Source organism: Nanorana parkeri, unplaced genomic scaffold (assembly GCF_000935625.1).
Source record: "Nanorana parkeri isolate BGI_ZX_2015 unplaced genomic scaffold, ASM93562v1 scaffold1791, whole genome shotgun sequence".
NCBI lineage: Eukaryota > Metazoa > Chordata > Amphibia > Anura > Dicroglossidae > Nanorana > Nanorana parkeri.
This window is the reverse complement of record NW_017308059.1, coordinates 39,233-55,995: the sequence shown is the minus strand read 5'-3', so window position 1 is coordinate 55,995 and position 16,763 is coordinate 39,233. Positions and strand designations below refer to the sequence as shown.

Sequence of the window (16,763 nt, the reverse complement as noted above, 5' to 3'; positions counted from 1 at the left end):
CCTCTCTCTCTCTCTCTCTCTCTCTCTCTCTCTCTCCTCCTTTCTCTTGCTCTCTCTTCTCTCTCTTTTCTCTCTTTCGCCTCCTTTCTTTCTCATCTCTGCTCTCTCCTCTCTTTTCTCTCCCTCCTCTCTCTTTCTCTCTCTTTTCTCTAACCTCCATTCTCTCTCTTCTCTTTTCTCTCCTCTCTCTCTCCCCCTTTCTCCTTCTCCCTCTCTTCCCGTCCTCTCTCTCTTCTCGTCCTCTCTCTCTCTCTCTCATCTTCTAGGTCATCACAGAGTCTATACAGAATGGTTTCCATTTGCCACTTACCATTCCCTGTAAGAAGTCAGAGATCTGCCAGCCACAGAGAGATCTCCATATATAATGTGTGGGTGCCACAGAGGACTCTCCAATCTCCTGATGATGTTCTCAGAATTCTCTTGTGACTGATTGTTATAAGCAGTAAAAATAAAACTGATCTCATTCTTCTATCATATTTTCTTAACTCTTAAGCCGGCCATACATTGGTAGATTATCATGTGAACGCTCATTAAAAAATCTGGTCAGAAAATTGTGTAATGTCACCAGAGACTTGACAAATTTCCTTCCAAATTTTGTTTGATTTTGACATTCAATTTTGGAATGAATGGAGTTTCCAGAACTATCATTTTCTATGTGTCCCGTGTAGAGCACAATGCTGGCGTGATCTGCGTTGTGCTGTGAAAATGGCATATATGTAAACATTTTTCGGAGCACACTGGAATGTACCGCGTATGGAGACCTGAGTAGAGTGTACTCTTTGTGCACTTCAAATAAAGTTTCAATTTTTTTGGAAAAAAATGCCTTCTTAAAGCTTCCCCCCCCTCCCCCCCCAATAAAATAGTGATCCACATTGGATCTCACTCACTTGCTGACTGGAAGTCAATGGAGCCAGCACGCCAAGATGGCCCGCGGTAAACCCCTGTGAACTGGCCAGTGGTCCAAAAGTCAATTTTCATCGTTTATTAAAGCTGAACTCTGGGATTAGCAAATATTGTCCTCATACCAGAGTCCTGTGTATTCTTCTTGAATCTTGACATGCTTTGTGTATTTCCTCCAGGTCTTATATACAAAGTTTTTGGTATGCCATAGTGTCCTTCATGAATGGGCATTCCCATAAGAACAGGACGTTGTCCCCGACCTTCTGGTTACTGCATGCCCTCCCCCTGCCCACGAACGGGAACCCCTCCTGTCCTACCCGTTGGGAACATCTCTGTCTTCTGATGGCCAAAAAAGCAATCCTGTGTAACTGGATCTTATCTGATCCCCCATCCGTGGACACATTCCGCCCCCTGCTGAATCGCTTGTTATTATTGGACAAGTTGGACACTAAGTTTAATCAAGCTCGTACTAAAACGTTTTTTGCTACTTGGACATCCTATGTTGCAGCTGAGTTTTCGCTACAACAGCTGCAAGATCTGATGTCCATTTTTAAGCTGTCCAACTGGTACCTCGAGGCCAAACTGACGGGTTCCCTAGGCCCCCTGGATGTCCTTTGACCCCTGACATGCTACCCCCAATCGAGGTTCCCACCATCACTTTCCCCCACGAGGGCTACTCCCGTTGCACCCACGTTTACCACTAATGGATCACGGTGGTCTTTTACCCACAGTTCTGAACCACATGGTTATGGGGTCTGTTAATTGTTGTTTATATGGCACATATTTGAGGCGAAACAATCCGGCGGAAGGTAGCCAAATGGTATAGATTTAGTTTCACTTCATGGTAGTAATTTGTTTGACATGTCTGGATTTCAGTCTGCGCACTGATATATAGTCTTTGTGGCATACCAATGTTTGATTGTACTGTAATATTTTATTTTAATTATACATAATAAAAATTTGACATGCTTAAAAAAAAAAATAAAGACCGGTCACTGCTGCTCTCTCTATTTGTGCAGGGTGACTGGTCTTGTCTCCGCCCCCTCCTGTAATAAAGACTGGTCACTGCTGCTCTACCTCCATGCACAGGGCGACTGGTCCTGTCTCTGCCCCCTCCTGTAATAAAGACCTCTTACTGCTGCTCTCTCTGTTTGTGCAGGGTGACTGGTCTTGTCTCCACCCCTTCCTGTAATAAAGACCGCTCACTGCTGCTCTCTCTGCTTGTGTATGGCAACTGGTCTTGCCTCTGCCCCCTCCTGTAGTGGGTGGAGCCTGCTGGGTCTATCCCACAGCACTGCTTTGTGCGCAGGCGATGTGTAGGACAGTGGTGATGTCACTGCTATGTTTGCAAGGTAATGACTGTGTTTTTAAAGGCATCTGGTGCACACAAAGTGGATTTATATCCTTTGTGGCTATTAATGAATATATTTGAAAATGGAAGTTTTTGTACCCGGAGTTCAGCTTTACGTGAGAGAATGTCACTTCATTACCAACCCTTTAATTAAAAAAAAAAAGATACCCAGCTATTTTTTTAGAAAGAGGTTTGGTGACATTCTGATTTTTTTTTGGAGGGAAATGTGTGCTTTATGTACCGTGTTTCCCCGAAAATAAGACACTGTCTTATATTTTTTTGGCTCAAAAAAAACACACTAGGTCTTATTTTTTTTTTTTCAATGTACAACAATCCACACTTATTCATGTACAACAGTCTACATGTTTTCATGTACAAACATATGGTGATCAGGGGTGCCGTACCTTTCCAAGAGCAATTTGGTAACCAATCGCTGGCCAGAATGAGCGAAGCGCGCTTTCACTATCGATTCCTCACAGGCGGAGACCATTTGGTATCACTCCGCCTGTGACAGGAGCCGGCGCTATAGAGGAGGCATCGGCTTGTGCGGCTCTGCTCCCTCCGCTGCCGCCTCGCTTCCTCTAGCGCTGGCTTAATTGGCACCGTTGATTCTCTCCTGCCTCTCCCGCGACTTTTCAAGTTCCCCCTTTTGCCACCACCGGCCCCTGGAATGGTCACAACTAGGTCTTATTTACAGGGTAGGTCTTCTATTTTAGCAATTCCCAAAAATAGTACAAGATCTTATTTTCGGGGTAGGTCTTATTTTCGGGGGAAACAGGGTAGTTATATTGGATGTTTTTGAAAAAAAATTTGGGAGCACTTGTGTTCAGGTCTGTTGTGGTCCTAAACAGCATCTGTTATGGGTGTCTACCTTCAGTTAGCCATTCAAGGTTCTTGAAGGTTCTTAAGGGTTCTCCTTTTTTTAAAAATTCCGAATTCATTATGGAACCCTGGGACCTGTTGATAGAGATCGGACAAAGACATCAGATGGGAAAGGTGCCAGACAAAAGAAAAGACGCAACAAGCACAATTCTTTATAAGGATTTTATTAACAAAGCTACCATCCATGGAAAGCAGAAACATTTTTATGAAGACTTTATACATTTTATAGACTGAGTCATTGTGTTTGTGTGTGTGTGTGTGTGTGTGTGTGTGCTTTACAGGAGTCCTAACATGTAATGCAGAGTTTGTATATGTAAATCTGTATATGTTTGCTGCTTGTCACAAATGTGGATGTGAAAGCTGGACTGGAAAGTGAAAGGAGAAGCGGCAGACTGATAAGTTTATATCTCTCACTCTGCAGTGGTCACTCTGCTCTCTCTTGATATGAGCATGTTCATTGCTAGCAAATAAGGACTGCAGCACCACTGACTAGCTCCTCCTACTGCTTTTCCCGCTACCAGTTTGAGCTCTTCCGTACAGCGACTTCAAAAAGCGCATATCAAAGTCAAATTCAGGTACTTGTTTTTTTAAAATAAATAAATGCGTATAATTAATTATTATTTGATAAATAATACATCATTTAGTACATTTTAATTGAATAATTAATAATTATTTAATACATTAATTAGATAATAATTTATTAGTCAGATATTAATTTAATAAATTAGTATCTTTATGGCGTTTAGCCTTAACTGCTATTTTTCAAAATAGAAATTGTTTAATGAACATATGTTCAAACACAGATATCCATCATGAGGCATCGTTAGATGGAAGGAGAATTTGTGATCTGGGTAATCAGTCAGACATGTCTATAGTGGAATGAATCTGTTATGGTGGCAGACGTTTGGTTGGAAGGAGGTCTAGATATACAAATTTTGGTAAAATCCACTCTGGCAGCCTTTGGCTAAGGGAAAGATGTGCTCCACCAGGAGGAGTTGGAAAATCTACCACAAGGGGGGTGCGGCCGGCACCCGGGTGACACCATTGGAGGGGTGACCCCCCTCTGAAAAGTCGGGCGCTCGGTCATGGACCGAACGCCCGACAGTATCAGGAGAGAGGAGGGGACCCGGCGGCATACCTTATCCCGTCGGGGTGACTGTCCCCTCCTCTCTCTGCCGGCGTCCATCACCAAGATGGCCGCCGGCAGGTATCAGAATACTGCCGCGCGTGCGCGATGACGTCATCGCACACGCGCGTGGTGCCGTCACGCGCATTCGCAGTGACGTCTTGGCGGGGTGACACTCGGTTAGCGCTCCAGGTGTCACCCAGCCTCGGGACGCCCCTGAGTGATTGTCACCTACAGTTGGGAGTGAACGTGAAGTATTTTATTATTAGTCATTAGAGAGTAGAAATCACCAGCACTCAGGAAGTGAGGCTCAAAAAGTACCGTCCATTTAATCGAACCAAACGTCACAAATATCACTAAATCCAACGTTTCGTGACCGCGCAGGGTCCCTTTATCAGGGCAGAGATGTGACAAACGAAGAGCACAAAACATACCACATATATACCCCTCAGTGAGTGTGGAGAAGGTTAGAGGTCCCCACCCCATGACGTCATCATGGTGTCAGGGCACACCCACCAATATAGAATACAATATAAAAAATATATAGTGAAGACATAGCATACATCAGTAAAAAAAAGGATAATTGCAATCAATAAAATACTTGATATATGTAGCTATAACATGTCAGTGCGTGGGCCACGAAGTAGGTCTTAATCTGCTGTGTCCCCTCCTCTTCTATAAAAAACATGGTCAGAATTGGAAGCATTTGACTAACTGACTGGAGATTTAGGGTTGTTGAGGCTACTCCAGTGATCTGCTAAATGGTTCAAAGTTCCCTTTAACTAAGTTCAAAGTTCCCTTTGCTTTTATTGCTTTTGCTGCAATAAAAGCAATCAGGTCACCAGCACACCAAGGTCCACCTCATCAAGCCTTCTTTTGTTGACGCATGATAAACGTGGTATCGCAATTAAACACAATGTTTCGGGAACCACATGTGGTTCCTTGATCAGGCGATCAGTGTGACACCGTGTCATCAGTGTCATCACACCGTTGGCCTGATGAAGGAACTGCATGAGGTTCTGAAACATTGTATTTTATTGTGATACCATGTTTATCGTACGTCAATAAAACGGATTGATATGGTGGACATTGGTGTGTTGGTGACCCGATGCCTTACGCTGTTCCATACAGCGCCATCCATCAGTTACTGCGGCACCCACTAAAGCAACAAAAGTGGGATATTGGTCAGGAGTGTGATCGGACACTTCTCATTGTGATTTTGTAGAAGACCTCCTTCCCTGTTTAGAAATGGTAAGTGAAAAAATTATTACTTTTAATAAATAAATAAATAAAAATGAGAAGAAAAAGTTAAATTTACTCAATTTACACCAAGGGGTCTGAATTTGATCTGTGAACATCTGTGAATGTTCGTTTTGGCCAACTAAATTATTTATTTACCAGTTTGAATGTGTGTTTGTGTTGTAATAATACATTATGGCCATTGAATGGCTCAGCTTCATCTAGGGGCCACAATATGTTGCTACAACTCACTGCATTCGAATTAGAAAAAAATATATATTAAGAACAGGGATGAACCTATTCCGTTTTTTTGGGTAAGAGTACTGATATTTATCTTTCGGTACTCGCCGACACCATGAACCGATACTGGTACTTCCGCTAGCATGGAGTCGGCTTCCGGGTCAATCAGGAAGCATGGCATTGCCTGGCTTCTTGATTGCCCAGGAAGTTGGCTCCATTCTGTTTGCTGGCCAAAAAGGAAGCCGGTAGGCGAGTCATTACCCACTACCCGGCATCCTGTTTGGCCGGGAAGCTGGCTCCATGCTGTTAGGTCGGCTGATTGGCTGGGTAGCCGGCCAATCAGGATTGAGCCGGCCAAACAGCATGGAGCTGGCTTCCCGGCCAATCAGGAAGTCATACCCGCCGCCCAGCTTGGCAGGGAAGCTGGCTCCGTGTTCAGAGGAAATCTTCCTCTGACCAGAAGTTCTGGTATCGATGGTAAGTATCGGAGTAATCATACTTGCCCGAATACTCTGTATCGGCACCGATACAAGAACATATATTGTTTGGCATTATTCACCCAAACCAAACGTTCACAGATATGCATAGGGCACAGGGCCCTGAAAATTCTTTACACATAGACAGCTAAGTCTTCAGGCCGCTTCCAGCAGGCACGGGAAATCAACAGGCCTTCTACAGGGGTGAGCCTAAATCTTGTGAGAAGATGCTTGAGAGCTGAGCTACTTCTCATGAGATTTTTGCTTTTCTGTTTCATATCATTGCTGCTGCCATTTACCCAGGGAATGTGAGAAGGCATACAGCCATTGAATAGCCTGTGGTAGATCAGATCTCTAAGTGCATACTGACCAACATGTTGATTTGAGCGGTCACATCTATCTGGTGAGTTTTGTCCCCAACGGAGGGAAGTGGTTCAGGTGGAGGAGTTTGCAAGCACAGGTTTTTTTGGCACATACCACATATATGGGCACATCTGGGTTGATTTGCTAAAGGAGTAGCACATGTACACTTGCAAGGGAAGGTTCATTTTGAGAGGGTTAGGTTAAAGGAGAACTATGGGGTGAGTGTTTTTCCCCATAGTTCTCTTTAGGGTCACGGGAGGACATATACTAACATCCTCCTATGACCTAAAGCTCAGTATATAGCGAGCTATTGCCCGCGATATACTGAGAGCGCCGCTGCCGGGACGGATCCCAATAATACTGTCGAGACCCACCCAGCTGCGTGAGTGACAGCTGGCTCTGCCTATCTAGGGGGAATCCCTGCAGTGACTGATACTTTTTCCGATACCGGAACTTCCAGTATCAGGAAGCCGGGCGGCGAGTCATTACACCAGGGAGCATGGAGCTGGCTTCCCAGCCAATCTGCATGGAGCCAGAGGCGGGTCATTACTCGCAGCCCAGCTTCCTGATTGCCGGGAAGCCAGCTCCATGTTCCCCTACGGCACTGCCGGTCAGAGGAAAATTTCCGGTATCGGGGAAGGTATCGGAGCATTTGGGCGAGTACGAGTACTTGCCCAAATACTCTGTATCGGCACCGATACCGATACTAGTATCAGTGCATCCCTAGTGACAGGTCTTAGATTTGATTGTGGGAATTATTGATGGGGGAGAGGTTTGGTTTTAGAGTGATCATTTAATCTTGCTGAGTTGTACACTGTGGAGCATATTGCGAATAAGATTTGTTGGAGGGAGCTGTTTTCATTGTAGGAGCTGAAGCTAAAATGATATTGCAATATTTTTAAATAGAAAGAAGAAATACATTGCATAGATGTAGATTCTCAGGTCTCGGAAAAGTAAACTTATTCAGTGAGAATAGATAATGGGACACATCAGTTAAATTGCAAGAAGTGAACCAGTTCCATATGATAATATCAGATTCCAAATTTCCCCCAATTCATCATTCATTCATTCATTTCCAAAATATAATCATTTCATTAATGTATTGAGGAATTTTTGCTTCTAAAACCCAACCAGGTATTCAGAATCTATCAAATCTTTTTTTTTTTTTAGATTGTGGAGCAGAGCTCTTGTAGTATGACAAGAGCATGGTCAGATGGTGAAGTAGCTAGCTTTCTACCTGTTGAAAAACCTTTGTAACTGAGAAGAGTAAAGGAGACCAAGGGAGACTTGGTCACCAATTCATCTCAAATTCATCTCTCAGACCATGAGCAGAAAGGTTCTTTGTCCATCTGTCAGAAAAGCATTCCTTGAAAGGTTTCTTCAGAGCCTGTTTCACATCTTGGTTCCTTAGGCTGTAAATAAAAGCATTCAGCATAGGTGTGATGATGGTGTAAGCCACGCTGACAATGCGATCATACTGTGAAGAGTAAACAGAGGGAGGACGGAAGTATATGAAAATGATGGTGCCATAGAACAGACAAATGACCATGAGATGAGAAGAACAGGAAGAAAAAGCTTTGCTCCGGCTGCTACTGGTTTTCATTTTTGCTATAGCCCATCCAATGAGCACATAGGAGATGAGTATGAAAAGGAATGGAATAATTATAGCTATGGAACCTTCTGTGTATATTAGGAGCTCAGCCGATTTAGTACTGGAACAGGACAGCTTGATGAGCGGGGTCATGTCACAGAAGAAGTGGGGGATAAGTCTGTCCTCACAGTAGGTCAATTGTGAGAGAACGTATGTGTGCAATAATGAATGCAGAGAAGCTGCCACCCAACAACTGCTTGACAAGATGACCACGACCTTATTATTCATTAACGAGGTGTAGCGTAAGGGGATACAAACAGCCAAATAACGATCAAACGCCATTACTGACAGAAGGAAAATCTCAGTCACCCCCAGAAACACAAAGAAGTACATCTGCAGGAAACAGCCGAGGAAGGAGATGGAGGTTCCTCCACGAAGAATGCCGGATAGAAGCTTGGGCACCGTCACTGTAGAGAAAGAGATGTCCACTACCGACAGGTTACCTAACAAAAAGTACATGGGTGTGTGCAACTGTGGAGAAAGTTTAATAGAACTTAGTAAAAGTAAGTTAGTAGTCCATGTGAGTGCGTAGATTACCAGAATGGTGGAGAAGAGAGCGGCACGGTTGTAGTGAAGGTCTGAGAAGGCCAGAAGAAAAAAGCCGGAGGTTAGATTTACTTTTTCCATCAGAAATTATCGAGGAGTCAGAAATGTCAGGTGAAAGAACAATACCACCAAACAACTGCAAGAAACATGGAGGTCGCTTATATGGCAGAATGATATCAGTGGACACCCAGTCTCCATGTGTTCATACAAACGCAGCTTCCTCTATTGTGCCATTGCCGACAATGATCAACGGGATCACAATGTGATATCTTTCCAGGTGATATCTAAACCTCAGAGAATTCCCAATTTCTGCAAACTAACACCATGTCTGAAAGAGGAGCATTGCATTCCTCAGTAGAGGATTCTGATAGAACTAAGTTATCAGTCCATGTGAGTGTGTATATAACCAGAACGGTGGAGATTAGAAGAACATGGCTCTACTGAAGATCAGAGGGCAGATCAGAGGACCTCAAAGGTACAAAGATGGAGGTTAGATGGACTTTTTCCAAAAAAAAGTATCTATAAATTGATGGATGTGTTCACTTGTGTGCTTCTTCCTCTCCTCTCTGCCGTTTCTGAGAATGGGACATCAGTATTTTACACAAATATTTATATTTTCAAAAGATTTACCAAGAAATATTTCAAGACTTTTCCACATTATCACTGTTCTTGCGGAATAAAACCTTTTCGAAGATGGAAACCACAAGAGGAGCCTTAGGGGTTGATTTACTATAGGCAAATAGGCTGCCCACTTTGCAAAAGTATTCGCTCATTGAAGGGGAAGTTTCCCCTTAGCTTAGTGAATGAGGTGAAGCTCTGCTGACGCCCATCCTCCATTCATATACAAGCTATTCAAAAATTCTTCCCCTTAGCTTAGTGAATGAGGTGAAGCTCTGCTGACGTCCATCCTCCAATCATGTACAAGCTACGTGAAAATTCTTCCCCTTAGCTCAGTGAATGAAATGAAGCTCTGCTGACGTCCATCATACAATCATGTACAGGCTATGAAAAAATTCTTCCCCTCAGCTTAGTGAATGAGGTGAAGCTCTGCTGACGTCCATCATACAATCATATACAAGCTATGAAAAAATTCTTCCCCTTAGCTTAGTGAATGAGGTGAAGCTCTGCTGACATCCATCATACAATCATGTACAAGCTATGAAACAATTCTTCCCCTCAGCTTAGTGAATGAGATAAAGCTCTGCTGACGTCCATCATACAATCATGTACAAACTATGAAAAAATTCTTCCCCTTAGCTTAGTGAATGAGGTGAAGCTCTGCTGACGTCCATCATACAATCATGTATAAACTATGAAAACATTCTTCCCCTTAGCTTAGTGAGTGAGGTAAAGCTCTGCTGATGCCTATCATCCAATCATGTACAAGCTCTGAAAAAATTATTCCCCTTAGCTTAGTGAGTGAGTTGAAGCTCTGCTGATGCCTATCATCCAATCATGTACAAGCTAGGAAACAATGCTTCCCCTCAGCTTAGTGAGTGAGGTACAAGCTATAAAAAAAATTGTGTTGCAAAGTGAACAGCCTATTCTCCTTTAGTACATCAATCTAATTGTGTAATGAGGTTTTAACAAGATTTCCCCCAGTCTACGTGTTGAAGTTCAGTCTTCAACATGGAGAACTTCACTGTAGCTTTAACAGACCCCAACAGTGCACCATCTCAAGTGCAATGATCATGCAAAAAATTGTCCTGCAATAAGTTTATACATTTTCATCCTCTTGACATGCCAGCAGTGCCTCCACCCAGGCTTAGGGAAGTAAATATCTCCCATGATTATTCTTGGTCAAAGGTGTTCCGTTCTCTTAACTGTTGGAAGGAGCTGAGTTTCTAATACGGGGGGTGGGGGGCGTGGGCTCCAACATACACCGGTAATGAATGTGTCAGTTTTATCATATGGGTTCCCTACGTCACTTACTGTATACCGGAGACTTGAGATTTGCCAGACATAGACGGCTCTCCTTATATATGTTTTGTTTTTCAGGATCTGGGCGCCCCCAGGGAATTAATTATATTTTCAGAACTCTCTTGTGTGTTGGCTCAGGAGTGTAACAAGGAGGATAATTATGAACACTAACAATAACACTGATTTAATTTTCTGTCAATATTTTCATCAGTACTATCACTTACATTCCCTTATTATGACCGTGAAAAAGGGAGGAACAAAATACCAGGCATAACCTCCTATGAAATTATAGACGGAACACAGCAAAAAAATTGGTACAAAAAAGATACATATTACCAAGTCAATTCGTGGCTGAGTTGCTGTTGTTCCCAGTTGCTTCCACTTTGTTATAATACCACTAACAGGTGACCGCGGAATATTTAGTAACAAGGAAAGTTCATGGAACACCAGAATCCAATGATTTAGATGGGTGTCCCAATACTTTTATCAATATAGTGTGTGTATATATATATATCTATATATATATAGATATATATATCTACAGATCACCAGCCAATCACTGGGTCTCTCTCAACCAGTGGTGCATGCTGGGATATTGTACATATACTGGAGGGAATCGCCATGTGCTCAGTCTAGTTCGGGTCCAGCCATGGATTAGTCCAAGCTGGGGTGCTGTCCAGCCACCCTCCAGGCTAGGCCTGAGGCCTCGGGGTGGAAATACTGGAGGAGGCCTCTGCTGATGCTAGAGCAGAAGAACCAGGAAAGCTGATGGCTGCTGAAGGTACCCGGAACATAGTGGGCTTCAGGAGCAAGTCTGGTGTCTCTCCTGCTAAGGACCTGTACTCATCCCTGCTCACCTGTGACTCAGATTCCTCTTTGCTGTGTTATCAATGGACTGTCTTCAGGGGATCCACCTGCCGACCACTGTGTATCACTATTGTGTCCTACAGTGATGTATCGGTCACTGAGAGGAACCACTGAGTGCAGTGAGGACCACAACATCTCCATTCCTGGAAGTCACTTGGATAGACAGCAAGCAACTCATGGGGGGTTTCTGGGAATATTTCTTCTGTATTACAAATAGATAAGCCAAAGGAGTTCCCGAATGACCAAATCACTAACAAAAGGTCAACTAAATATATGGCTGGATAAAAACATCTTTATACTGGAATCATTGAAAATGCCTTTACTAGATGAAAGAGGAAAAACCTGACTGCTTGGTTGAGCTTCTAAAGTGGACTTCTGGAGTTACCTAAGTTTTCTTTAGGGTAGGCTCGTTAGGGTAGGTAATATAGAGGTGTCCCTTGGCTTTGTAATAATGGCTGGATCCCTGCAAACATGGCCTCAGCATAGTGGTCTCATGTAGCTTGGTAAAGCTGAACTGCATGGGCTCCACCAGAGAAAGAGAACAGTTCTTCATAGCTAAAGCCCAGGGCTAGAATTGGGCAGAAAATGATCATCCCTACCCTCTTCCACCCAGATGGTCACCTCCATTGCGGTATCTAATACCTTTGTAACGGGATGATTTACCATATTATCTTTGAATGAATCAGAGAATTCAAGGCTATAGTGACTGTAGGGAACTGGTGTCTGTGAAGGTTCTCATTCATCCAGGTAGAGAATCCAGGTAAAGTGACTGTAGAGAACTGGGTCATTCCATTGGTAGGTGACCTGCCACCTCCAGATTTAGGTGCAGTACTCCATGCCAGGTCCTAAGATTTTTAAGCTTGGATTCTGCAGAAGTGGTACATGTGCAGGATGGTGCTAGAGATGTACGGCGTATAACGACTAACAGGGGGCCACTGACAAGAACATGAATGACAAGCCAGAGGCAGGAAAGGCTGGAGACCTGACAGCAGCAATGTGGGTAAGGAGACACGGTAGAGGCATGTATTCTGAGCTAGCAGACAAGAATTACCTAAGCAACTGGGAAATGTCTGGGCGGCAAGGCTTGTCTAGGTGTAACACAAGATGGGATCATTACTACATGGGGGTTATGCAGTATATGAAAAGAAGATAGAACACAAAATGGGATCATTACTACATGGGGATTATACAGTATATGAAAGGATAGAAAGAACGGCCTAGCAAATTCCAATAGACAGTTAGGGTTGCCACCTGTACGGGATTCACCTGGACAGTCCGGGTTTTGAAAGCTGTGTCCGGGTTTCATGGCAGCTGAGACCCGGACACATGATGTCAGGCAGACAGGCGCAACCAAAATTAAGATAGGGGCTACTGGCCCCCCACTGAAAATAGTCTTGACTGTGATATTTACATACGAATGGGTGGATTTACATATGAATAAGCCGCAACTCATTCTCCCCAAAAAACCTCTATGCGTCGCTAGAGTGTTCGGGTTTCGTTGAAAGAAAAGGTGGCAACCCTATAGACAGTGCCCAGGCATAGCTAGACTCAGCAAATAAAGCACTATAACAGATTGGTGACCAAAGCCAGCACATGGAATTACAAGGGTTACATAGTTACATAGTTAGTCAGGTTGAAAAAAGACACAAGTCCATCGAGTACTTATCACGCCCTCCAACATTTCAAAGAGAAAATCGTTCACTCAACCTGCAGGCACAGCATACAGTATGATATGTATAAATGGTTTGAAGAAATCATGAGTCAGAGGAAGCAGCGCCTTACATGACCTCATGTAAAGTCTTGGCCACTAGTAGGCCCAAAGCATTGTGCTGCCTTATACCTTGTGTCTGCAGATAAAGAATTATTGGGGACGTATGGTTCCCATAACACCAACGTATATATTTTCTAGGGATGCACCGATACTAAAACTAGTATCGGTGCCGAATATTCGGCTCAAATGCTCCGATGCCTAGCCCAATACTTCCTGATTGGCCGGGAAGCCGGCTCCATGCTCCCTCGTCACTTGTGACGAAAGAGCATGGAGCCGGCTTCCCGGCCAATCAGGGAGCCTGTGATTTCCACTCACCTCATAGTTCTAGCCGACCTGTGACAATGAGACTGTCACAGGTCGGCTCAGTAGATCGGGAGGTGAGCGAACACATACCGGTGTTCGCTCACTTCTCAATCCTGTCACGGCTCTCTGCCGTGACAGGGGAGGGGCTGGATTCCCCTCTCCCCGCTCCGATCCCCCAGCGCTGACTGGCAGAACAGACTGGGGAGGGGGCGGGTACAGCTGGCTCTGCCTCTAGATAGGCAGAGCCAGCTGTCACTCACGCAGCTGGGCGGATCCAGACATCGATGTCGGGATCCGCTCTGGCGTCTCAGTATACCGCGAGCTCTAGCTCGCGGTATACTGAGCCTAGGGTTACTGAGCCTAGGGTGAACCCCATAGTTCTCCTTTAATGGGACTTTTGGTATCGGCAAGTACCGGAAAAACAATATCGGTGTTTGTACTCGATACTGAAATACACCGGTTTCGGTGCATCCCTAATATTTTCTATTATGTTCAGGACTATTAAGTAACAGTTATGAAATATTTTTTCCATTTGAATGATTTTGCTTTTGGTTACCAACTTTGTTTCTGTAGGTTGTGTTCCCAGCGCCAGTACTATGAGCACCCAAATGTCGCTGGCAGTTGGTCTGATGTGGACTCCAAGTACCATCTACTGATGAACTGACAGGCTGTGCCATTATTGTGCTTGGACAGACTCAGTCTTATACATTATTACATTGGCTTGTTTCTACTGTTGGTGAGTTTATTACCTGTTCCCGTCTACGTATATCTTGCCTAATGTGAACATCAACTATCCATCCCTGTCTCTCTGTCTGCTGTCCCTGAACTACATGGAAAAAAGGAGATACTCATACACAGTAACATCTTTAAAAGTGTAGCATGACTCCTCCCCTCCCTGCCCCATACGCCCTGCTCTGTCCAGATGGGGTCCATATGGAGTGTCAATCAGAGACAGACAGTCTGAAGGCAAACATCTTCTGCTGTGCTTTCTCTTTAGCCAACCTAAAATAACATGGGCACACCATGTATTTAATGTTTATTCGGAAAGAAACATTTTTATAAATAAAGCAAAACAACAAAAAACAGATAAAAACATTAGTTTAAAAGTGTGAAAAAATAGTTGCAAATTATTGGAAAATCCTTTCAGTAACTCTACAAGTCTTTATGAATAAATTCCAGACGTGTCACAATATACAGCAGCAATACCTTTTTTTCAGAAAGGATCCACCTTTTACCTTTAAATAGTTGTCCTTTAGGTACAGTCCATTAACTTTGCCTATGGATGAGATCATGTATTTAGTCTACTGCAGGCAGGAGGAAGCCCTTCTTTAGTCTCCCCTTCACCAATGATCAGACTGCAAGAGTTGAACTTCGCAGAGAGTCATAAGGCTGATCTGTGTCCAGGGGCATCCCAATGTGACGTCATCGTGCATGCGCTGTGGTCTTATCGACGCCGGTGATGGACGCCGGCAGAGAGAGGAGGGGATGTTCACCCGGCGGGATAAGGTATGCCGCCGGGTCCCCTCCTCTCTCCTGACACCGTCGAGCTCTCAGTCCGTGACCGAGTGCCTGACTTTTCATAGGGGGTGACACAAAATGACTGTCATTCATATTGGTGTCACCCCTCCAATGGTGGCACCCGGGTGCGGGCCGCACATAACCCCCCCACACACACACACACCCTGCCTTGTGACGCCACTGCATACATTCTAGCTCAGGGGTATGCAAATTCCGGACACTGTCTGTGTCAGACATTTGTGAACGCAGCCAAGAACTGCACATGAACTACATGACTGTGTTATCTCTGAGCCAGCGTCTGAGTCCTGAGGTAGGTGGTAGCCCCGTATGATGCCTGAACAAAGATGGTGCATCCTTTTAGAAGAAAAAACCAAGGTAACAAATACCTGGAGGTGTTACTCTTACACATTGCTTAGTATGGATGCACTGAACATCTCTGCTGTAATGAAGATCAGATATTTACAACAGTGAACATTTCCATGACAAAAGTTTCTGGAATGTCATCTTAAAATCGCTGTTCCTTAAGCTGTAGATGATTGGGTTCAGCATTGGAATGGCCACCGTATAGACCACAGAGGCCACCCTGTCTGTTTCCATGGAACGGCTACCGGCTGGTCTCAGATAGATGAAGAATAGGCTTCCATAGTATAACGTAAACACTACAAAGTGGGAAAGGCAAGTCGATGTGGCTTTACTTCTGCCGTGTCCAGAGCGGATTTTAATGAGAGAAGCAATTATAAAAAAATAAGATACTATGACCACAAGGGCGGAGCCACCCTCATTGAACCCACAGAAGGTGAACAGGATCATTTCATTGACTGTGGTGTCCGTGCAGGACAGTTTGAGCAGCGGCGGCATGTCGCAGAAGAAGTAACTTATTTCCGTCTTACAAAAGGTCAGGTGAAAGGTGAAACACGTGTGAAACAAGGACTGGAAGAGACCGTTCAGATAAGCCCCACAGACGAGCCAGGCGCAGAACCTGGTGGTCATAATGGCCGGATACCTCAAAGGGTTGCAGATGGCAAGGTAGCGATCGTAAGCCATGATGGCCAGGAGGACGCTCTCCGACGTGATCAGCGTTGCGAAGAGGAACATCTGAACCACGCAGGCCGAATACGTGATGGATTTGTCTTTCATCAGAAAGGTAGAGAGCATTTTGGGGGCAATGACCGTGGAATAGAGGATGTCTAAAAAGGCGAGATTGCCCAGAAAGAAATACATCGGCTTATTCAGGCCGTCGTTAAAGAGCGTCACGGCGATAATGCAAATATTGCCCAATAGCGTGAAGACGTAAATCAGGAGAAATATAATAAACAGGCCAACCAGGATATCATCCCGGTTAGTAAATCCCAGTAGAATGAAACTGGTGACCTCTGTATCGTTCTTCCTCATGGTCACCCAAGTTCCATGTAGTCTTCCCTGTTCTAAATGTTTTCCTATAAAAGAAAAATTGCATCAAAAGGTTTGAAAGGAGAAGATTTTGAGTTAATTTGGTATCAGGCCCAACTATATCCATGTCTGCAATACTGAATGCTGCCCACAAACCATGACATTCTTAGAACCCCTAGATTAGAGGTAGGCAAACTTAGGCCCTCCAGCTGTGGAGAAAC

At 44.2% G+C, this 16,763-nt stretch overlaps 2 protein-coding genes across 2 annotated transcripts; both read right to left on the bottom strand.

Moving 5' to 3' along the window:
• Window positions 1-7,868: 7,868 nt before the first annotated feature.
• Window positions 7,869-12,188, bottom strand: LOC108799696 (olfactory receptor 1361-like). The gene is made up of 2 exons (XM_018571595.1): window positions 12,161-12,188; window positions 7,869-8,806 (listed from the first exon to the last, which is right to left on the bottom strand). Exons 1-2 carry the CDS (start codon window positions 12,186-12,188, stop codon window positions 7,869-7,871), a joined length of 966 nt encoding a protein of 321 aa, XP_018427097.1.
• A 3,424-nt stretch (window positions 12,189-15,612) lies between these two features.
• LOC108799695 (olfactory receptor 5AS1-like) lies at window positions 15,613-16,545 on the bottom strand. The gene has a single exon (XM_018571594.1). The coding sequence runs from the start codon at window positions 16,543-16,545 to the stop codon at window positions 15,613-15,615; it is 933 nt and encodes a 310-aa protein (XP_018427096.1).
• Between the last annotated feature and the right edge of the window lie 218 nt (window positions 16,546-16,763).